Source organism: Sinocyclocheilus rhinocerous, unplaced genomic scaffold (genome assembly GCF_001515625.1).
Source record: "Sinocyclocheilus rhinocerous isolate Xijiao unplaced genomic scaffold, SAMN03320098_v1.1 scaffold3323, whole genome shotgun sequence".
In the NCBI taxonomy this organism is placed as follows: Eukaryota; Metazoa; Chordata; class Actinopteri; order Cypriniformes; family Cyprinidae; genus Sinocyclocheilus; species Sinocyclocheilus rhinocerous.
Genome location: NW_015662926.1, coordinates 153,535 through 176,615, shown reverse-complemented (window position 1 = coordinate 176,615; position 23,081 = coordinate 153,535). Strand labels below are relative to the sequence as shown.

The 23,081-nt window shown below is 36.8% G+C and overlaps 3 protein-coding genes across 4 annotated transcripts; 2 read left to right on the top strand and 1 right to left on the bottom strand.

Annotated features, from left to right (window-relative positions):
• The first annotated feature begins 3,804 nt into the window (after positions 1 to 3,804).
• On the top strand, positions 3,805 to 5,366 carry LOC107728381 (lysophosphatidic acid receptor 6-like). Its single transcript, XM_016538519.1, has one exon. The coding sequence runs from the start codon at positions 3,856 to 3,858 to the stop codon at positions 4,834 to 4,836; it is 981 nt and encodes a 326-aa protein (XP_016394005.1). The 5' UTR covers positions 3,805 to 3,855; the 3' UTR covers positions 4,837 to 5,366.
• Positions 5,367 to 6,784: 1,418 nt separating this feature from the next.
• On the bottom strand, positions 6,785 to 14,782 carry LOC107728391 (integral membrane protein 2C-like). Of its 2 annotated transcripts, none has more exons than XM_016538539.1 (6): positions 14,572 to 14,782; positions 11,401 to 11,541; positions 11,047 to 11,235; positions 10,143 to 10,253; positions 9,319 to 9,469; positions 6,785 to 6,928 (listed from the first exon to the last, which is right to left on the bottom strand). In XM_016538539.1, exons 1-6 carry the CDS (start codon positions 14,662 to 14,664, stop codon positions 6,831 to 6,833), a joined length of 783 nt encoding a protein of 260 aa, XP_016394025.1. In that variant the 5' UTR covers positions 14,665 to 14,782; the 3' UTR covers positions 6,785 to 6,830. The 2 variants fall into 2 exon arrangements, with proteins under 2 accessions (XP_016394025.1, XP_016394026.1); XM_016538540.1 differs by having other exon boundaries at positions 11,401 to 11,538.
• A 2,384-nt stretch (positions 14,783 to 17,166) lies between these two features.
• LOC107728379 (transcription cofactor HES-6-like) lies at positions 17,167 to 18,712 on the top strand. Its single transcript, XM_016538518.1, has 4 exons — positions 17,167 to 17,437; positions 17,521 to 17,607; positions 17,704 to 17,785; positions 17,980 to 18,712. The coding sequence occupies exons 1-4, from the start codon at positions 17,375 to 17,377 to the stop codon at positions 18,426 to 18,428; spliced, it is 681 nt and encodes a 226-aa protein (XP_016394004.1). The 5' UTR covers positions 17,167 to 17,374; the 3' UTR covers positions 18,429 to 18,712.
• The last annotated feature ends 4,369 nt before the right edge of the window (positions 18,713 to 23,081 follow it).

The window sequence follows — 23,081 nt, the reverse complement described above, 5'->3', positions numbered from 1 at the left end:
CTCCAAAGCCATGACAGCAAACACCCACACAAAATGATAGCATCTGAGAGCAGTGGCCTGCAGGGGCAGGGGAGTAGTGAGTAGTGAATACACCGTGATTTTTTGAAAGTATGCACCAAGAGCTTGTAACACTCCAAAGAGAAAGGAAAAATTGAAATCGCATCATATGACCCCTTTAACATGTCTTGAAACAGGCAGTTGGCTAAACATGAACAATAGTGGTCCGGGACATTAAATGCCATCACGTCAAACAGGTAAACTCATCTACTCACTAGTCTGCTTTTACAGGCTCATAGGAAAGGAAAATGTTTTTAAATAAATAAAGAAAGAGTTGTCGGAAGTTTTGTGATTGTGAAGTTGAAGTCATGCAACATGTAATTCATTTATAACCTACATTCAGCATTTTACTTCCAGGCTTCAAAATTCATAGAAGTTGTTCGTTTGTCACAATGATTATGATGAACAAAACATGTAAGCTTTTGGTTAGTAAGCTTTTGTTGGTCACAGAGCTTCTTTTCTGCATTAATCCGGAAGTCAATGGAAAAAAATCGTAATGGGTTTTTGTTGAGGAAACAAAGGTGACGTGAATTTCCGAACTGGCCTACAAAAATATGTCATCACTGCAGCTCTCTAATGTTATTTTCATTTGAAATTATAATGTTTACGTCACATTTACGATGAATTTATGATCCTGCGATAAGGATTTTGACCCAAAGATTCTTTATTTGTCTTTATCTCATGCTATGATGCTAACACTGTCAACATGAAAAACCCGAGGTCTTCATGCTCACACGCGATGGTTGTCTGACAAACCATCCTGAAACCTTCACAATGACTCATAAATGTTTCTGATGCAACATTTGGTATGGCATTACACACTTCACAATTACCTCTTCTGTTCTGTATTTTGCCTCATTAATCAGTATATTAAACTATTTGTGTAGACTTGTCTCAACTGTTTTGTACTGTATATTAATAAAACAGTTTATGTGTAAAATGTGAACAGGTTCCCTTTGAGCAAGAGTACAGCACCGATTTCCACAAGTTGTGGGTAAGAATGTGTGGGTACAAAACCACGTGCCACTAGTTTCACTTAGTCAGATAGTGAGTGTCCTCTCATATCTGGAATTCAGCAGTCTGTTTATATGATATATGAAGTGAGGCAACATCCTCAACGTCCTCCTCAAACTAAAGTAAAATGAGAAGCTTGAAAGGAACATTTGACAGTTGTTGTAGGTATATGTGAATCATTGTGTTACATTTTATGCCAATTTTGTATCGTCCTTCAGTTATTATCATAATGATTTGGCACCAGAGGTGAGGGGGCACAGTGACCGATGTGGCCGGGCCGGGCCCCCTCAGGCCCCACCGTGGCGCCGACGCTGTGATTTGGCCATGTGCTTCTTCCTCGTTTTTGCGGTGTATAATGAACCTTTTCTTCCTTCTATGACCAGCAGATGACGCCAGAATAACATCGTATATAACATCTACTGTATGTATATAACAGAGATGGCAGAGTAAAGTAAGGGTAAATGAAACAGACAGACAGACAGACAGATAGATAGATAGATAGATAGATAGATGTGCAATAATATATAATAATATATGTATATGTATGTGTGGTAACATAATATTATGTAATAATAAATGAAATAATGATACAATTAATACATATATGTTGTTTTAGGTTTATATGTGTTTGCATTTTAGTCAAATTTGGAAAGTCTTCGTTCTTAACATTTTTCAAATAAATATTAAATTAATTAGATAAAAACCAAATAAAAACCGAAATTTAATGTTAATCAAGCTTACAGGAAAATCATAGGCTATGTATCTACAAAAGGTAGTTTTTATATTTAAAACAGATTATTATAATTATTATAAGATGTAGCTAGTATATACTGTCAAAGACAAGGCATCTCAAAGAGACAGCACTAGCTTAATTTTTCATAATTGCATTTCAAAAAAATGTAGAGTGATCTACGAGATAACGTTAGTCATACCACTGTGATTGATTACCATATTTATGCATGATGGTATTTAGCCTACGTGATATGTATTTCAAAGATTATCATCGTATATTTCAACAATATAACGTTATATAACGAAATCGTTTTTGTACCATCATTTTTGTAGTGTTTTTGTGTACTATTAATGTTTAGATACTCCTTTAGTTGTAAAATATCTTTACCTGTAGTCGAGTCGTTCACAAGCTGCACGTCGTTTAACTTAAAGACCTATTGCTGCCAAACGATAGAATTAATTTGCAGTTTGTCTGAATGTATTGTAGGGAAATATTCCCGCGCTATTTTTGTTCTCTGTCTTCTAATTCTAAAGAATCTCCTCACATTTTTCACTGAGGAGAAACCGCGCCAAACGGTTCCGCGCGCATGTCCGAGTGAGGCTCGACAAACCTGTGCAACATCGACCTCTAGATGGCGCCACGACACCAAAACTTTCCTGCAACTAGGTAGGTAACATGAAATGTGACATGCTATACATCTAAAACAATTAAAAGCAATATTTGACTAATTTATTGGAATTTATTCTTTATTAAATGTGATAAAACATACAAGTAAAAAAACAAAAAAAACATTACCGTTAGAATAAATGTTCTAAATATTAATTACATACATGTAGCTACATAGATATAAAGTTTAACTTAAAAATATTGATGCCGAAATAACAAAATGTTTTTTGTCAACAAAATGTGCTGTACAACAAACGTGCAATACGTTCATCCTGTTTGCATTGAGCGTCTCCCCAACCCCTCCACCCACAGGACTTTCGAAAAGCAGTTGTGTCTGTGCATGTGCTGCTGAAGTGACCTTTTACGTTAAGACAGTATCAGTGAGACTGTGGTGAGGCAAGCCAGTTAGTTGTTTATCGCTCTTTTCTGAAAGCAGATGTAAGCTTGTGAGGTTGTAGCCTATTAATATTTTGCACAAACATTTACTGTATGTGCTGTATATGGCTTTACGGTTAAACAACCTAGAAAAGCACCGCAGGCTTGAATGAAATAGTTAAATTTACATTTATAGCAGAAATACATTATAGTTTGCATTCATGGTGACCATGCTGACTTTACCAAGCATACAGCAGAATTTTTTTTTTTTTTTTTTTTTTTTTTTTTTTTTTTTTTTTTTTGCTTGAGTGACTTGTGTGTGATTATGCTGTTATTATCTGCAACACTATCAAGTGATGTTCACACGCTGAGATGTTTTACTAGGCATTCTGACCTTTTGTGTTTCTATCAGTACATGAAGGGGGAAGTTTAATAAAGAGCTCATTTTCGAATGCTTTTGAATGATCTGAAAGATGACATGGATATGATCAATAAATTTTTTGTTTCCACACTCTCAGAAAAAAGGTACAAAGCTTTCACTGAGGCGGTACAATTAGGTACAAAAGCTAAAATGTACATCTTTTTACTCTTATTTACCCTTGAATGCTAAATTACTACTTTAATCGTACATGTACCAAAAGTGTACATATTAGTACCTTTTGAAAGGGTAGCATCCCAGTGACAGTTTGGTATTTTTCCCAAAAGAGTTTTTTTGAGACAAGAGGTTGTAATAAACAAGCGCAAACTTTGAAGTTTGCATCCAACCTGACCTAAATTAACATGGTTTGCATTTGACCACACGTCAAAACATTTTCAACCCCCCAAAGCAGAATTTGCTCCTCTTAAATATCTGCTTGTAAATGCAATTCACTTACTGACACCTCCCACTGTTTCCTGTCACTAACAAGTGGAACTAAAAAAAAAGGTACCACACAGGAAAAAAATCGTTACAGAGCCATTTCACATTTCGGCACAGCAGTTCTCTTCAATTCGCCTGTATCTTTGGAACAATGCCACCCAACAACACAGATAACTGCAGCACATCTCACTTCAGATATCCACTTTTCACTTCCACCTACAGCATCGTGCTGCTGTTCGGTCTTCCTTTGAACTTCGTGTCTCTTTGGATACTGGTTTGTCGGAATGGCTTGAGGAAATCCGTTTCGGTGATCTACATGGCCAACCTGGCCTTGTCGGACCTTCTTTTCACACTTTCCCTGCCCTTTCGGATCATCTACTTCGCCACAGGTGAATGGAAGCTGGGAAACGCTCTATGCATGATTCCAGGGACCCTCTTCGCCGTCAACATCTACTCCAGCTCCTTGTTCATCACGCTCATCAGCGTGGACCGGATGCTGGCCGTGGTGTATCCGCTGCGATCGAGACAACTGCGGACGGTACCGATGGCCTGGGTGCTTTGTGCGATGGTGTGGCTGATCATCACTGGATTGGCAGTGCCAACAGCCTTAAACCACCCTGAAAACAAGGACAACGCCTGTAACGTTACACGCTGTTTTGAGAAATACTCTGACAGGAATTGGAAGAATGGTTTCATAATCCTCTGCTTTACCACTTTCTTTGGTATTTTAGTACCTTTCTGCATTATTCTGGGCTGTACGGTGTCAGTCGTGCGGCAGCTGAAAGGTTACAGCATGGCAACTTCCTCGTGCAACACCGAGCTGAGCAAAAGCAAGATTGTAAAGCTCTTTCTGTCTAACTTGCTCATCTATGCCATTTGTTTTATCCCATTCCACATTGCTTTTATCCTCTTCGGCCTGAGCAAACGTAATTACTTGCATGGCGACAATTCTCTTGAAGTTTACTTTAACCTACAGACTGTTACCATGTGCATGGCCAGCACAAACAGCTGTCTGGACCCCTTGATCTACTATTTCAGCACAAAGACTATTAAAGGCAGAAGCAGATGTGATTCTTCATCCAAAACTGTCGGTCTCGGCCTGGTTCAGAGCATGAGTTGGAACGGACAGTAAAGCAACAAACCATCATAATTGCTTATGTTGTTGAGGTAAACAAGCTCTTAGTCTGAAAGGAAATGGTTATGTAAAAAACCAAAGTCTTAAACCAAAAGCTGACTCACGCAAGAGAGAATTGCACGTCTCTGCTCATGTGCATCACATGCAACTCTGTTTACCCATCTTGGGCGTCCTAAAGTGGGTGAAAAGGGAACAAGACACCAAACGTTGAGCCAGTGTGCTTCATTATCTGCCAATGTGATATACTTTAAATTGTTCTGCAAAACTTGCATTGTTGCAAATCATCTAATTAAGCTGTGTATATTTGCTTATCACTGAGAACCAAGGGCAGTAGCTACTGTGAATAATTTTGGCCCCTCTGGTTGTATATTGCAATGTTTTGCCGCATTAGCTGCATTTCTACCAGCATTACCGTTGAAAACCTGTTCGGTTTTGTCTTTTTTCTGTGTTTTTGTGTCATTGAGGAATACTTTTGAACTGCATCTTTATTTCCCCAAGATTGCACTTAAGTTCTGCATAGTAATATGTCTGCACTTTTACTTTTGTGTCATGCATTATGTTGGTAGAAATAAAACAATAAAACAAATGTTCTCTTCTCAGATAAGATCTGCATAATGACGATTCATTTGACTTCAACTGAGGTGTGAAAGAATGAGAAACAGTTCACATGGTTGCACAACGCTTACAGGCTGGCATAAGGAAGTGAAAATTTCAAATCGACAGTGTTCAAGTCCACACCCTCTCCTGTTGTTTCACATGAGGGATGTTTTTCATGTTGTGGTTTGTGGGCCAAGTGTGCTGAAAGGTCTCTTGCATGCGATCACATACTGTATCTGTAATTATCAACAGAGCGAGAGTAGGGTTTCAGCAGTTTATTGATGGATTTTTACAAGCAATTATCATTTACAAAGCAGCAGAATAGAGTGCATCAAATCAAACGCCTCATTTATTTGCAGACAAAACCAGTTGTTGCTACACCAGTATGTGGAAGATGAACAAATACATTTAAATGGTACAATTAGAAAAAGTGCAAGCAATATGAAATGATTCCACCTCAGATGAGGTCTAATGATCTACCATTATTCATGGATCACGTACATAAAAAAAAGGAATAGGAACAGCAAGGAAGAGATTTCTGCACATCTGTGCCTAAGAAAATGCACCTTTAACTTAAAGAACAGCCCGTTCTTATCAGTATAGACATACTGCATTTAGGGATAATGAAACATTTCAAACCAACATCCGGTGGCTAGTTTTTCACATTTTTCTACAAACTTTATTCACATGTATTAAAGAGCAACACACAGAGTATTTGAACATGATAAACTGCGCCGATGACCAACATTACTACAAAGAAATGGATGTCAAGTTAGGAAATCCAAGATAAGAAAACGTATATTGCTTATATCACGTTCAAAAACTCACACTAACAGGCTTAAAGTCATACATTTCTAAAATATGAGGTATACATCTTTTGGCATTGAAGACAATTTTCTAATACTGGATTTCTTAGCCAACACAGAAAGAAATGAACAACATTTTTTAACAAATGAAACACACAAAAAAAACAGTCTACACAAACCGAGGCTTTACAGAGGGGAAAAAAAATGAAAACGCAAATCATTCATCAGTGCATGCCAGACGTCTGAGAATAATCTCACAGTTATATTTGAGGAAACGTCCCCACTGACAAAAAAAAACAACAACCTGAGAGTGAAATAAAACTACAAACTAGACAATGTGCTTCAGAATATGCAAATCAAAATCTAATTTAGACAAAGACAAAAAAAGAAAGAAAAAAAACCCCACATACTTGGGTGAAAAAAAGTCATTACAGTTTATTCTTGGAAAAACCGAACCAAGAAAACACAGATATGGCATTATCTAACATTATGTACAGGTTTATCATGCTGATAAAGTGCTGTTAAGCTGGACAGATGGGGACGGGTCAGTTTTGGGTTTTGCTCAGTAGAGTTGAGAAGGGAAGGAAACTACAGCAGGAGTCTGTCGCAAATCTTCGTCTCTACGACAAACGTGTTCTCGAAGTGCCGGATGCTGTGGCAGTTTCTGGTCTCTCTCTTCTCGATGCCTGAGGAAGAAACAGATTCGAGTTGGGTTAAACAAGGATGCTCATTTTGATATAGCACTGTGTTGCATGTATTGTATTGCATAATTGTTGCATGGACATACTAATGTCGATTTCACGTGTTCAACATCGTAGTTACAGATTTTTGTGCTGCCTAGTTCAGGAAGTATTTTAAACTAGCATTCAAAAGTGCGGGGTCAGTAAAATTAGATTTTTAATGTTTTAGAAGTGTCTTATGCGGACCAAATCTGTATTTATTTAATCAAAAATACAGTAAAATCAGTAATATTGTGAAATATTATTAGGATTTAAAAGAACGGTTTTCTATTGTAATAGATTTTAAAATGTAATTTAATTTATTCCTGAAAAAGCTACATTTTCAGCACCATTACTCCAGTCTTCATTGTCACATAATCCTTCAGAAATAATTCTAATATACTGATTTGGAAAGAGTTTTATTATTATCAATGTTAAAAGCAGTTGTGCTGCTTAATATATTAGTGGAAAATGTAATACATTTAATATAAGATTATTTGATGAATAGAAAGTTCTAAAGAATAGCATTTATTTGAAATAGAAATTGTTTGCAACATTATAATATGTCTTTACCGTTATTCTTTATCAATTTAATGCATCCTTGTTGAATAAGTGTTGATTTCTTTCAGCAAATAAAATAAAATAAAAATCACATTGACCCCAAGCTTTTGAATAGAGTTAGTTTCTACAATTTAACTAGGTAATGTTACCCGACTACATAACTAGCAACCCATTTAATGCCAAACCTTGTCTTTTTATTTCTAATTTACAAATATTTTTTAGTTTCAAACTGAAAATGTTTTAAAACTTGATTCATCTCGCAGTTGGTCGTTTGGGTCATACGTTCTCTAATGCCCGGTTCAGACTACACGACTTTAGCCCGATTTTGCCACGATTTGCTTGACGTAGGGTGTCGTGGGGATTCATAAACGACAATGGGCGCCGGGACGCAAGATTCCATCGTTTCAGCACGTGTAGTGTGTCATAGTGGACGACAACCGGTTAAAGACGACACGCGATGAATGGTCGGGAAGCAACGTGTAGTCTGACATGTTTCTTGTCCACGACACGACAAGATTTTAGGAGTCAAAATCGTGAAATCTGACACAGTGACTATCGTGACCGACAAAAATATTGTGAAGTCTGAACCCGGCATAAGTGAAAAATACATTTTTGAGAAGTTGAACTCAGTGGTCACACTCTTGGTGTGGCGCAAATGTTGCAAGTCAAGTTCTATTTCCTGTGGCTTCAGACACCATCTGCGCACGGATGAGTGAGAGGAAGTCCTTAAGGAGCCAAACTACAGCTCCCACACCGCATCACTTCCCACACCTCAGCCTCTGCATCACACCACAGAGAGATGCCCTCTGATCCAAACGACAACTCCCACAATGCATCAGTGCCTGACGTGCATCACATCCCCCGCTGCGTGGTTTCCTAACTAGAGACGTTCTGTGTACTCTACAATCGTGAGTCACGCTTACACACCTACGTGCGCACGCATTAATCAGGATGAAGATCGGTTTCAACGTGCCATGAGCAAAAAAACTGAAAGCACACAGCACATGCCCAGATCAATCTGAATGCAACATTTAATATTAGATTAAAGCAGTCTGACTCATAAAAAGAGGAAGACGTTGTTGTGCTATCAGCAATAGTTATAGTGTCTGATTTACGCAAAATAACTGGGTGGATAGAAATTAGAAGAAAAAAAAAAACAAAAAAAAACAGGAACAGGAGCCGACAGACAACCACAGATACAGCTGTGTGTGCAGGTTCCAGTAATAAATAACATGTAAAAAAAAAAACTAAAAAAAAGAACCTGACTATTACATGTTCTCTACTGTTTAAAATAATTGTTTTCTGTTTGAATATATTTTAAAACGTTATTTATCCCTGTAATGAATTTTCACTATCATTACTCCAATCTTCAGTGTCCCTTCAGAAATCATTCTAATTCTGATTTGCTGCTCAAGAAACATTTCTTATCATCTTCAATGTTGAAAACAGCTGTGCTGCTTCATATTCTTGTGAAAACTGATACACTACTATTGTAAAATGTTAATACTTCTATTCAGCAAGAACATTTTAAATGGATTAAAAGTCATATAAAAGTGGCATTTATAATGTGACAAAAGATTTCAAATAAATACTGTTCTTTGAATTTCTAATTCATCAAAGAATCAAAAAAACAACAACAACAGTATCACAGTTTCTAGCCTTGGTGAGCATAAGAGTCTTCTTTCAAAAACATTAAAAATCTTATTTATTTTAATCTTTTGTAATAATAATAATATTCATAGTGATGTTTGACTTGGCAAACACCAATAATAAATCAAGATGTCAAAAAAACTCACGTTTTTGGCTGCTACGGCGTCTCAGTCTGTAGGTTTCTTTTCCATAACAGAGCCGGTGGATGAAGGGTCCCAGCTGACGCATGTTCCTAACGCGCCCCGTCACCACCATCTCTTCCTGAATGATGTAGGTCTGGGGCAAATACATCCCCCGCTGTCAAAATACACAAATGCATACAAACGGTCACATGGGGCTACGGGCTTCATTCCATCAACACTGACACACTGGCTATGATGAATCAAACAGATTAGAAATCTGTGTGTCGCCTCCGCTAGGGAAGTGACAAATTCCTTTTAGGGTTTGCACAAATGGACTTTTTTCCTTTGATTTTTGTTGGCATTTTTGTATTGAATTAATTAAAAATAAAAATAATAATAACTTTGTAAATAATTTTACTAGAATAAATGTTTCAGAACTGGGGGAAGTTAAAAAAATATATATATTTTTTAAATATTAAATTCTTCACTAAATAATTTAAGATACTACATTTTTATACACTAAATAATTTAAATTGCAAACTAAAAATAAATAATTATTGTATACTAAAATCTTTATAAGTTAGTTTCCATGACTTTATCATTATCCTAAACGTTCTCTGATATTTCCAGGTTTTCCATGATCATGGTAACATTGTCCTTGCGAGTTAAAATGAACGTTTTTTTTATTTTTTATTAACAACTGATTTCTGAAGGTACAGTTTTACCTTCAGAAATCATTCATGAAATACTTATAACATTTCAGAAATAAAGGCTTCACATCAAACTTGTGACTCACAAACTGAGACCTTTTGTTCGTGTGTTACATAACACTTTATGCAATCTGTTACCTTGACATTGACAAGCAGCTCCCACAGGCTCCTGGGCGGCATGACGATTGTCGTGTTGAGCTCAATAACGTAACACTTATCCAACGCAATGTCGTAGTAAGCTGTGAGTCCCTGTGTTAACGAGAAACGACAACACCTCCGTTAATAACGACTCTAGAATCAAATAAAAAATGATTTGAGAGATATGTTGAAGTTCAATACATTCACCACTGTTGAAAAGTTTAATACTTTTTCTCAGCAAGGACGCATTAAATTGATCAAGTGACAGTAGCAAGATTTATACTGTTACAAAAGATTTCTATTTCAAATGAATGCTGTTCTTTTGAATTGTCTATGCACCTATGAAAACATATATCAGGGTTTCTATAGAAATATTAAGAAACAACCGTTTTAACATGGATAATAATAAGAAATGTTTCTTGAGCAGCAAATCAGCATATTAGAATGATTTCTGAAGGATCATGTGACACTGAAGACTGGAGTAATGATGCTGGAAATTCAGCTTTGCGTCACAGAAATAAATTACATTTTAAAATATGGTCACATAGAAAACAAGTCTTAATGTAATTAAATTGTAATAATATTTCACAATATTACTGTTTCTAATGCACTTTTGGTCAATTAAATGGAGCTGGAAGAACAAAATTCTCATGGATTTACAGCGTCTGGAGAACTTGGAAATGTGGCTTTCACAGAAACATGTACTCCTGTGCCTGGCACATTGCGCTGAATATTAAACAATGATTTCAGCAGACAAAAGGTTTCCTTAGAAATGGTTCACAGTCCATCTGGGGGAGCCGTGATGACTAACACCAGCTTTTGTGCAGCCAGAGAACTAGAAGAAACTGTACAAGAGCTAAATGTTCAGAACTTCACTTCAAGTGCTTCTAGGAAAGATCCTCACCCTGTGAAAGTCGTGAATGATGTCAGCTGGGTCACTGCTTCCAAAGTCTGGCACAGGCACGCTGATCTGCTCATAGTTGTCATCCAGGTAGATACCGACGTTCTCCTCTAGCTCCTGCCTTCCGAGTAATGGGGCGAACAGGGGGTCCTCGTACATCACCCGACAGTGGAACAAACTGTCCTCTGGGATCTGGGGAAAGAAAGCAGAGGGCTTCAAAAGAGGGCACTTGAACTTGTTTAGTGAGTAAAAGATCCAGCAAGGTGTTGCTATGGTGATCGCTATGGCAATGAGCTTTAATAAGCTTGTTTGTGAATAAAAGATGATTAACAGATCCATTGACGTCTAGCGTCTCACCTGGGGGCTGAAGTAGTAGCGGTACAGGCATACAGATGCCAGGATCAAGCCTGACAGGAAGATCACCAAGCCAGGCACGACGCACCAAAGGCCACTAAAGGAAGACTTCTTAGATCTAACCGGGAGCACCAACTCATCCTGCTGGGAAACAAAACAACTTCAATTAGTTTTGTGAATTCAAAGCACTTGGGATAGTTTTCACTGGCTGGACTGATTCACATTTGACAAATGCTGCATGTTTACTGAATATTTAAAGGGAGAGTCTAAGCAAAAATGAAAATTGTGACCCTGGACCACAAAACCAGTCATAAGGGTCAATTTTTCGAAATTTAGATTTATACATCATCTGAAAGCTGAATAAATAAGCTTTCCACAATAACAATATTTGGTCGAGATACAGCTATTTGAAAATCTGGAATATGAGGGTGCACAAAAATCTAAATATTGAGAAAATCGCCTTTAAAGTTGTCCAAATTAAGTTCTTAGCAACGCATATTACTAATCAAAAATTAAGTTTTAATATATTTACAGTAGGAAATTTACTTAATATCATAATGATTTTTGGCATCATTTTGACCCATACAATGTATTTTTGGCTATTGCTACAAATATACCCCAGTGACTTAAGACTGGTTTTGTGGACCAGGGTCACAATTGTGTCATCATTTTCTCTCCCTCATTTGTTGTTCCAAACCTGTATGGCTCCCCCCCCTCCCGTGAAACACACATACAAAAAAACATATTTTAAAGAAAGTTGGTAACCAAATCATTTCAGGTCCCATTGATTTACATTGTATTGACAAAAAAATACTTTGGACATCAGTGGGACACGAAACTGCTTGGTTCACAACATTCTTCAAAATATCTCCTTTTGTGCTCCACAGAAGAAAAAAAACCTTGCATACATGTTTGGACAGACATGATTTTTCATTTTTGGGTGGACTATCCTTTTAATTTCAAAATGATGGGCATTGATAACACTTAGTGATGATGATCTACATATCAATTTTTTCATTCGGAAATCTGTATCAGCAAGCTGGCACAAATAATTGCAAAAAAAAAAAATGACTTTCTTAGTTTTTCAGTCCAAATATCTAAATATTCATAAATCAAGAGAAAAGAATGAGATTTTTCATAACCCATTAACAAATATTTGTTCTTGTTTTAAGCATGATTTTGGACACATTTCCCAGAAATCAAGTAATTTTCTTTCTTGAGTAAAAGCAGTGATTTAATCATTTTTAGTTATCTGTAACAAAAACACTAAGAAAATTCGTACCCCGCTGACATATTTTTTTTTTCTTTTAAGCATAAATTCACTTCATTTTAATGACTTACTATCTAAGCCACTTTCCTTTTCAAGTTAATATATCTTGATTTGAATTTTTTTGAGATATGTATAATGAGAAACAAGACAAAAATACTAGGCAAGAAAATCATTTTTTGCAGTGCATTACTTTCAGCACCCAACTGCGACAAGAAATTAGTCACGGCAGCGTCTCAAGACGTCAGGTGGCGTGAGCAATCCATCCGCCTCCAGTCTCTCAGAGACGCTGCTGCCGAGGACACCAGCTCGGATCGGCCCACGCAGGCTCTGGATCATCGTGAATCAAACAGACTTGCTGACAGAGCTACTATCTCTGCCTGGGAGAGTGATATTTTTAGACATGTACTGTACTTCCACTCTCCTTATTTGTACAGGAGTTCCTTTCTACGTAGAGAGGACACACAGTAGCAGCGGGTAGGAGACAGTGTGTGGGCACCAGGCTGAAAATAACAGCACTAGTAGCAGATTAGATGAATCCACGTCATTTTCACTCTAGTAGGGAAGATGAATGCAGGCACGTGAGGTTGAATAAAAAATGTGACGCACTAGAGAAGGGAACGTTCTGAGTCGCCCACAAATGTCCTACATTATAACTCTTGTAGATTTCAGATACTCCCAGTTGAATTCTAATAAATGGACTTTATTAAGCTTTTTAGTTAAAATCCTAAAGCTCCGATGCACTTCAACAGCTTCCAATGGCTATAAACTGATGCATTCTCAGAAATGAGAAAATTATTAAATCTGCTGTCTGCATCATATTCCTCAGAGCCGATTACAACACTAATACAAAAAAAAAGAAAAAAAGACGGATGTCAGGCATCCATTTTGTGAAGGCAAAGACCCTATTTCCCCCCCGGCTGGCAGGATCAAGCGTGTGCCTATTCGGGTTGGAGCGAGTACTGAGCGTTCCAGGCACATCAGAACAAAAGGCTGCGGTCATCTGCACTGTTACAGCGCAAGTCAAGTGATGAGAAAAAGTTTTGCAGTTGAATAGCTACTACCATGGGAACAAATAGAAAGCGTCCATGTAGAGGACACACACACAAATGCAGCTCAAGCCGATTTGTTCGGCACTAATCTGCAGTGGCGGCTACACACTGAGGGATGATGTAATGTCATCCTGCTGTGCATCTCAATACTGGCTCGCATCTATCAGCTGTAAATCAATGCAGAGCTGCAGATCTAAGCCTGCCAACGTGTAGAACGTATACTTTAATATTAATATATTCATAAAAATCCGTGTTGTTCCGTTAAGACATCTGATATTTATCATTCTGTAACAGGCAAATAAAAACAAACTGATGTATTCACAGAAATAAGAAAATTATGAGATCTGCTGTCAGCATCATTTTTTCTGTCAATTCCAACACAAATGAATGGATGTTTTCCTGTGAATCTCAACCCTGCTTCACATCTATAATGCGCAATCCGTTTATACATTATTTTTTTACTTCAAACGTGCACAAGCAAGCATTCCAAAGTGAATAATATTTAATGGAATAAGAATAATAATCATTATCATAAATTATTATTATTGTTATAGAAATTATATTATATTCAGATATTATAGATTAGATTAGATATACATTTCAGTTTTGTCTATTAATCGCCTAATTAGTTTAGAGACATAATAGCACTTTTAAAGTCCAATTATTAAAATGTTGTTTTTTCTCAAGCAGACGTTAAACATAAATATGAATTCAAATAAAAAATATATATTTTTGCTTTTTTACATTTTTGATTTCTTTTTGCCTGGAGGAACGAGACAAAACAAAGGACGGTTTCACAGCAGACAACAAAACAATAGACAATAATGGGTATTTAAATAGGAAGCTATAACTCACGTGAGAGTACGGCATGTGAATTTCCTCTTTGTCTCCATCGTTCTCCTTTTCCGGCTTCTGTGCAGTTACTTGCTGAAAAGATATCTTCACCATTTTGACGCTTCTTCCTAGTTTTCTGCGGTTAGGACGTCCAGTAGTGATTGTACCACCAAGGACGGTTCTGAGCTGTGAATGAAATACTCGACAGAGGGCGGGCGAACTTAAAGAGGATTCCCTCGCTTCCGGTACACTTCAAAGTAAGAGTCCACCAATCGGCGTCTGCTTTCTAAAATTAGTATCACTTACAATTTTGACAATAAAAAAGGTCTTGTCTATTAACCCGTTCAGATTCGAATTATGTTCCAAAGGACAAAATGACAACGCTTTATGCAACCATAAATAATAATTATTCGGGGAAAATCACTTTTAAATCAGCACAAGAATAATCCATCCATCTATACATCAATTATTTAAGATTTTCAATCTACATCCATTCCCATAAGATTTTTCTTGAGATAAAATTAAAAATACAATTTTTAATATACAGAATTTTAGTATATCCTACACAATGCCTATTTTATGTTAAAGGAAAACCATCCTGCATAATAAATGTAACGCTTTAACATGGTATTATTGATGCAATTTAAAGATTCAAATTATTATGTTTTGCATTATAACGCATTGATGTACATTACAGTATTGGTGCATAGTTAAGATATAAATCTAGTTTAATAATATTTTGCATAACAATGACAGTGAGAAATCTTAATGTGCCAAGTTCATTTGTCAAATTAATAACCTCGAATGATATATCAAAAGATTATCTCGCCATGGATGTGATCGCACATTAACAGAAAATATACAATTTAATAACTTGCAGATTTAAAATCATTTTTCAGTTGTACTAAATTGGAATAATAAAAAATATATATCCCACGGGATTTTTCTAAATCAGCCATTCATCTCCGCCTTGTCCCTTCTTGGACTTTTATTGTGGATTTGTTTTCCCCACAAATGGACGTGCATTCCGGTTCTATTTTAGCCGTTTACGGTGCTCTACTACGCGTTCTGATTTGCATCAGACTGCCGGAAGTCAATAAATAACTTGACACTGATTAATGCTTTTTATGGCTCTGGTGCAGGTTATAATTTATTAATTATAATCCACAAACAGCGCAAATGAAGCATAATCAAAAAAATTCGGGTTATTGAAACAGAAAATAATTTTGAATTTCATGTTTTATCATAGCACTGTAGATTTAAAAGTTTGATTTAGTGACCTTCAATTCTGCGGAGACTTTACTCTTTTTTTTTTTTTTACTTAACGAATGAATTAGACAAAAGTGTATATATGGCAACCAATATAATATATCATAGGCTATTAGCTAGGCTAAATAGCCTATATTCAATAACTGTAATAAAATAAATGTAACTCATTTTCTTTCTTTTATTCACTAAAACAATGCGATTCGCTATCTGACGTAAATATGGAGCCTTAACAAATATTATGAATGTAAAAATGACTTTTGACTTAGAGTTTAGTTTTCAGTAGTCTTACATGGATGTTAAATTTCAGCAGTAGGCTACAATACGCGTGCCTTTTCATATGTTTTGCATTACATTAATATGTTCTTTCACAGATGGCCTCATAACAAAGCACTGATGATGTCCCACATACGCACACTGGTAAAGTAGAGCGCGCGGCAGAAATCAGATCAACCCCGCACTGACTGAAATGATGCCGTGCGCGTGAACTGAATTCCAGTAGCGAGCGCACTTTTGTTCTGTTCAAGAAAAGAATTACGTTCTGTAAATGTCATAATGGGGGGAAATTATTATATTATTATGTAATGCATAAAAACTACCAGCCTCTGGTTGCTAGCCATTCAGATTATGTCTTTGCTATTTATTTTTTAATTTTTTTCCCCTTATCGAGGGTCCAGGCAAGCAATTGTAAGTCACAGTTTATATTGCTCACAAACATCTGTCAGTCTCAATATAGGTGACCGATTAAGTTTCTTGAGAGAAATAATTTGCAACAATTTTTTAGCAAAAAAAAAATAGAGAAAAATTGCTTTAATTTGCTTTTGTTGATTATAAATACCATCTATATGGATGAAGTTTCCTCATTGTCTTCACAGTCACTTCCCAGTCCACGTCTCTGAGAAGAGTTTAATTCTGACTATAGTCAGGATAACATCAAGTTTCAACCTGTTTTTATACAGTCTATGGTTTCAACTCTCTAAACTCGAAAACTTACATCTGTTGGATTTTTAATTAAAAATATATGAATAAATTGAGTGAGATCATTGCCATTTCTTCATGACCACTTTGAAATTAATTTGAAGAAAATTGAGCTGAAAAACTATGCAATTGAAGTTTTATCACTTTGTTCTCAGTTTAATGTCAGGATATTGTTTTTCTCTGAATAACTTATTGACAGTATTGCAGTATGACATTGTCTGTTCTATCTATCTATCTATCTATCTATCTTATCTATCTATCTATCTATCTATCTATCTATCTATCTAGGTAGCCTATAGTGTAATTGTAGGCTACTTAATTTTATTCACTAAACCGTCCTCTGGTCCATCTACAGGTTCACAGGGCGGGTTGGTTTACAGTGCACAAAGGCAAGGCTGTTGATTGGTTACCAGTCAGTTCATTCACATGTAAATCAGCCCTCATAAATGTCCCCCTTCAGTCGCCCACTTTGCACAGTATATGTAGTGCTTGTTAGCACAGACTTTTGTCTCGAATTGAACCCGCCGACCATCTGCCCTCCATTCAGGCGTCCTCTCAGCGGTCTCTTTACTGCAGCAATATGGCCCCTGCGTCCCGCAGTAACAGACAAGAGGAGGATTTTTACGGAATAAAAGACAGAAAGGTACGCAACGCGCCTTTTTAATCGCACAAACAAATATATCGACGTTTTCCACAAGTTAAACGCATTTCTCTCTCCCTCTTCAGACGAGGAAGCCGCTGGTGGAGAAAAAGAGACGCGCCCGCATCAATGAAAGTTTACAGGAGCTGAGGCTACTGCTAGCCGACCCGGATGTAAGTTTATTCATCACTTCATGCATCTGTATCCCGCACCAACATACAGCGCAGAGAGAGCCTTAACGTCGTTATTTATTAATTTATTTATTTTAGGCGCAGGTAAAAATGGAGAATGCAGAGGTGTTGGAAATGACCGTGAAGCGCGTGGAAAGTATCCTGCAAAACAAAGAGAAGGGTAAGAAGAGCTGTTATCAAGTTTCATACAGGCTTGCTTTATTTTTTAACGCTTTATTAATTCAATGCCACAAGAACATGAGGTATTACATATTCACATGATCAAATTAACATTATTAGCTGCATACAGGCTTGCTTGCAAGTCGTAGCCTATGTATTTGGGTCGTGACGTCACACCGCTTTTCTCCCCAGCAGAAGCTGACAGCGTGAACCGCGAAGCTAACGAGCGGTTCGCCGCGGGATACATCCAGTGCATGCATGAGGTGCACACCTTCGTGTCCAGCTGTCCGGGAATCGACGCGACCATCGCCGCCGACCTGCTGAACCACCTCCTGGAGTGCATGCCTCTGAACGACGAGGATCGCTTTCAGGACATCCTGTCAGATCTCGTGCCGGACTCTAGTAATTGTGGCACTTGGCCTGGCGAGGCGACATACGCTGCGTTGTCGCCCGGAGACAGGAGCGTGGTCAGCAGCGGCTCCTCAGCCTTGTCCCCGGGCCCCTCCACCACCTCCAGCGACGACCTTTGCTCTGACCTGGATGACACGGACACGGAGCACAGCCGAATCTCGGTGGACGCCAGGGATCAAGCGCCAAGCGTGCCAACCATGCATCTCTCCAAGTCCATGTGGAGACCTTGGTAGACATGCTTCTGGAGATCCCAGTTGATTCATGAACAGTATATTTTTAGTTTAGAGCTATTAAAACATGCAATAGTCCAGGAGCACCTTTATGATAAGACCACGGACAGTTCTACATAGGAATAGGGCAGCTGCGACGTTTTTTTGTCATCGACCTGTGGATACCCCTCAGAAGCTCTTCTTGGTGCAACAATGTGCATTTCAGTCCAGTTTTACACAAAATGTTCGTATTTTTATTTAATTTTGTATAAGTTAAGTTAAACAACACTGTAAGGATAAATAATATTTCTAGGGAGTGTTTTCCCATCTCTAATTATTGTAGGCTAGGATGTAAATATTTCAATGTCGTGGATGTAACGTTAGATAGCTTATAGATCTCTGACATTAAAAAAAAAGATGTACGTTATCATTATGATGAAGTAATTTTGAAATAAATGTTAGATGTAATGACATTTAATGTTTTATATGTGATTGTGATTTCAATAAAACATTTTGATTTCCTCACTGTGCAGAGTTTCATGTGGTGTTATCTTTAAATCTAAGTTAAGGTAACGCGAATTTGAGGCTTTTCACGGAATTGACGAAGAGCAGATGTTATGCCGTTTTTAGGCAGATGCTATTGCTTTGATGTAGCTAATAAACAGAGTATGTAACCTGCTTTATCACACCTTCACACACACTAGACAGTGTGAATGTCCGCTTTGAGTGTTTTGACCCTTCAGACGTAAAACGTAACACCTCATTGACGATTAACCAGCAGCGCAGACAGAATGACTGACACTATAAGGTAGCTAACATGTGCAGAAGGTCATGTCTGCTGTAGACTACGTGTTACTGGTGAAGTCTGTCATCAAAATAGATTTGTAGATTATATTTATATATAGTTTGTAGATTATATTTATTTAATAATTAGCGGACACTATGCTTGTAATGGTAGGCCTATTTTTTTGTAAGGGACAAATCATAGAACCTGCAACCAACGTTATAGGCCTGTAAGTCCGTTAACGTCGCTCACGGACGTTTCCTTAACGTTTGACCGATTAATATTGTAACGACTTTTCAGCCTGATCATAGAAAAAAATACATTAGAAAGTCCATATAATTAGCGCACTAACAAAAGACTCAGGCTACAACAGTTAGACCAAGTTTGTTATAGGCCTAGGTTTTCGCGCGGTTTCTGTTTGAATTAGACGTCGACCAAAAAGAAATAGCACATTAGTTTTAAATTTGCAAACATATCTTCCTACCACAAAACCATTTGGAGGTTTAATTTTAAATGGGTTAGTTGACGGTTAGGCTAGCTGTACTAGGCCTGCGCGACCAAACCGCAAATTATTGCGGCTGACAGAAAACACCGAATCATGTCTGATTAAAGAATCCAGACTGAGTTTGGATAACCGGTAGTTTTAAGACACGTTCAGTGTCTTAGTTTATATAAATCATCAGTTTTCCACAACCAGAGCACGTATTAACTCTTTTAAATCCACATTTAGGCTAATGTTCGCAGACTGATGACAGCTTACAGACTATTACCACTGCTTTCATCGGATCAGGAGCGGATTTTCGGTGATTGAAGTTTGTTGTCTTGGTAGGAGGCCTGAAGGAGCCATTCACACCTTGCACTTAAATTGGCGCAGGTGTGAAAGAGAGGAACTAGTGCGCCTTTCATGTGTGCAGACACAAACCCTTGGGCGCGCAGCGAGTAGAGTCTGATCACATGAAGGGAAGCTGTGCGTCGGATGTGCGCTGTATAATAATAATAATTTAAAAAAAACTGCTGTAACGGTCGTCTGACTTTGAACATATGGCGCAGAAAGGGCCCCTCTGTTCCAACCAACGGTCCATTTGGGAAGGACTGTTGTAGGCTACACTAAAATGCAAAGGAATTTTATAGGCTACAAAAAAAAAAAAAGTAAATCTTTTGTTCTTTTTTATTTGTATTTGTTATATTTGTTCTCGGATTCGTTTTTTTATTTTCATAGTCAACTATTTATTTGGTTTGTTTGTTTTTAGCATCGTTGGTTATTTAAGAGACAAAAGTAACATACTAATGAAAAAACATTTTGAAAAAATATATTTTATTAATATTTTATTCTATGTCCTAGAGGACGCCAGGACTATTATTAAAAAAATAATAATAAATAAATAGACATGAAGAAAGGGCCCCTCTGTTCCAACCAACGGTCCATTTGGGAAGGACTGTTGTAGGCTACACTAAAATGCAAAGGAATTTTATAGGCTACAAAAAAAAAAAAAGTAAATCTTTTGTTCTTTTTTTTTTGTATTTGTTATATTTGTTCTCGGATTCGTTTTTTTATTTTCATAGTCAACTATTTATTTGGTTTGTTTGTTTTTAGCATCGTTGGTTATTTAAGAGACAAAAGTAACATACTAATGAAAAAACATTTTGAAAAAATATATTTTATTAATATTTTATTCTATGTCCTAGGGCTATTATTAAAAAAATAATAATAAATAAATAGACATGAAAATGCATGAATAGGCAAAAACATTGCAATGTTTTATTTTTTCATTCACCATCAGCTTTTAGGTTTCAGGCTATTTTCAGCCAAACTTTGTACAAAGATGATTCTCAACTGTTATGAAAGATATAATAGCATGATTTGATATACTACTGTACTTTATGGAATATGTGTGTAAAATGCCCATAAATTGGTATTCCCATTCTCTAAAATGTATCTATACATTGCATCTAAGTTGCATATTAATGTGTTCTTGGGGCAAACCATAATGAAAAAAGAAGTGTAATAATGGGAATAACTAGCCTACTTGGCAACATTTTCATAAGAATATCTCATATTTCTCTATTGACTTGTTGTGTCTCCTCAAAATGGCTGATTAACATGCCATTTGTCCTGGTGTCCTCTACAGAAGACATGTATGAAAATTATGCCGTTTTGCAACAAAAAGTCATATTCCGATTTGAAACCCCATTACATTTTTCTGAGGTTTATTTACGACAAACAATTTGAAAATTAGCCAGATTTAAATGATAATTACAAAACATGATCATATTTCCCTAAGAGTGCTAAATTTGATCATTCTGTCAATATCAGTCATATTTAAAGACCAAGGAGAATGTGTGTTTATGACCAAACCTCCAAACATTTGATATCTCTAAACAGCCCTGAATGTGCTCTGTACAAGAAATCCAGACTTAAAACTGTGGCATGTAGGGTCTCAGAGAAATACACTCAAATATAATGTCCTCTACAGAGGACAAAAGTCTCGGGGTCCCAGGAGGATATAACAAACATATAAGATTTTTCATTTCAATATTTCAATTTAAAAATTAAGATGATTCATCAGAGAAGTTTTGGATTAAACATTTTGCTAGTGACATTTAAAGTAGTTGATCATTCTGTCAATATCAGTCATATTTAAAGACCAAGGAGAATGTGTGTTTATGACCAAACCTCCAAACATTTGATATCTCTAAACAGCCCTGAATGTGCTCTGTACAAGAAATCCAGACTTAAAACTGTGGCATGTAGGGTCTCAGAGAAATACACTCAAATATAATGTCCTCTACAGAGGACAAAAGTCTCGGGGTCCCAGGAGGATATAACAAACATATAAGATTTTTCATTTCAATATTTCGATTTAAAAATTAAGATGATTCATCAGAGAACTTTCGGATTAAACATTTTGCTAGTGACATTTAAAGTAGTACATTTCAACAAAATATGCAGATGGGTCTGACAGTCAACTTTAAATAAAATACAAGATTGTCTTAATTTCTTGTGAATATTTGTACATGTAAAAATGGACATGATCAGTGCTATTTAATTCCGCTCTTTGAAACGTAATGATATAAATCATGATCATAATACATGTAAATGTGTGGGGAAATGCAGTGGTACATTTAATGTATGACTTATGCATAGACATTTAAATGCTGATCTGAATAATTTACCAAAAAGTGGTTCAATTTATCCAACCTCACAAACTGTTTTAAATATAACAAGAAAAAATACATAAACAAGAGTAATTTCTAAAAAATAGACTTTAATTCAAATACACGTCAGCATGAAGGAACACCATATATTCACAAGTTTGAAAGTGAGCGAATGCGAGCACATTTATTCACAACGTGGCCTAAACCTTGTTTCCTTAACATTAAAACCTTAATGCCAAGTTGACCTCCACAACAGTGTTTTAGTTCTTTTCAAAATAGAGACCTTTGAACCTGGTATTGAAATCTGCCCATATGTCCGTATTCAGGTGTTTTTGTGCAGGGGGTTTATGGCAATTGTGGTCGTACAGCAGGTTTTCACAGGTTTAGGTAGGGACATGGGCGAGATCAGACCTCTGTCTGTGTAGATTCAGTCTAGGGCTTATAATAGAGGAGAAATTTAACACTGAGGTTCTACATCGCAACAGACCATCAGACAGCAGCACCTAAGCTCTTCAGCTTGAAATGCTTTTCATATAAATTAAACTAATGCTACTAATGTAACTAATGCATTGTCAAGCTCTCAATTCACATTCACTATCTGATCAAATAAGCTGCAAGTGCTAAAGCAAAGTGATGCAAGTTATCGTGGTTTGTGTCAGGAATGTAGAGCACGTTCCAACCGTCCTAGTTTAATAAATAATAGGGATGCACCGAAATGAAAATTCTTGGCTGAAGCC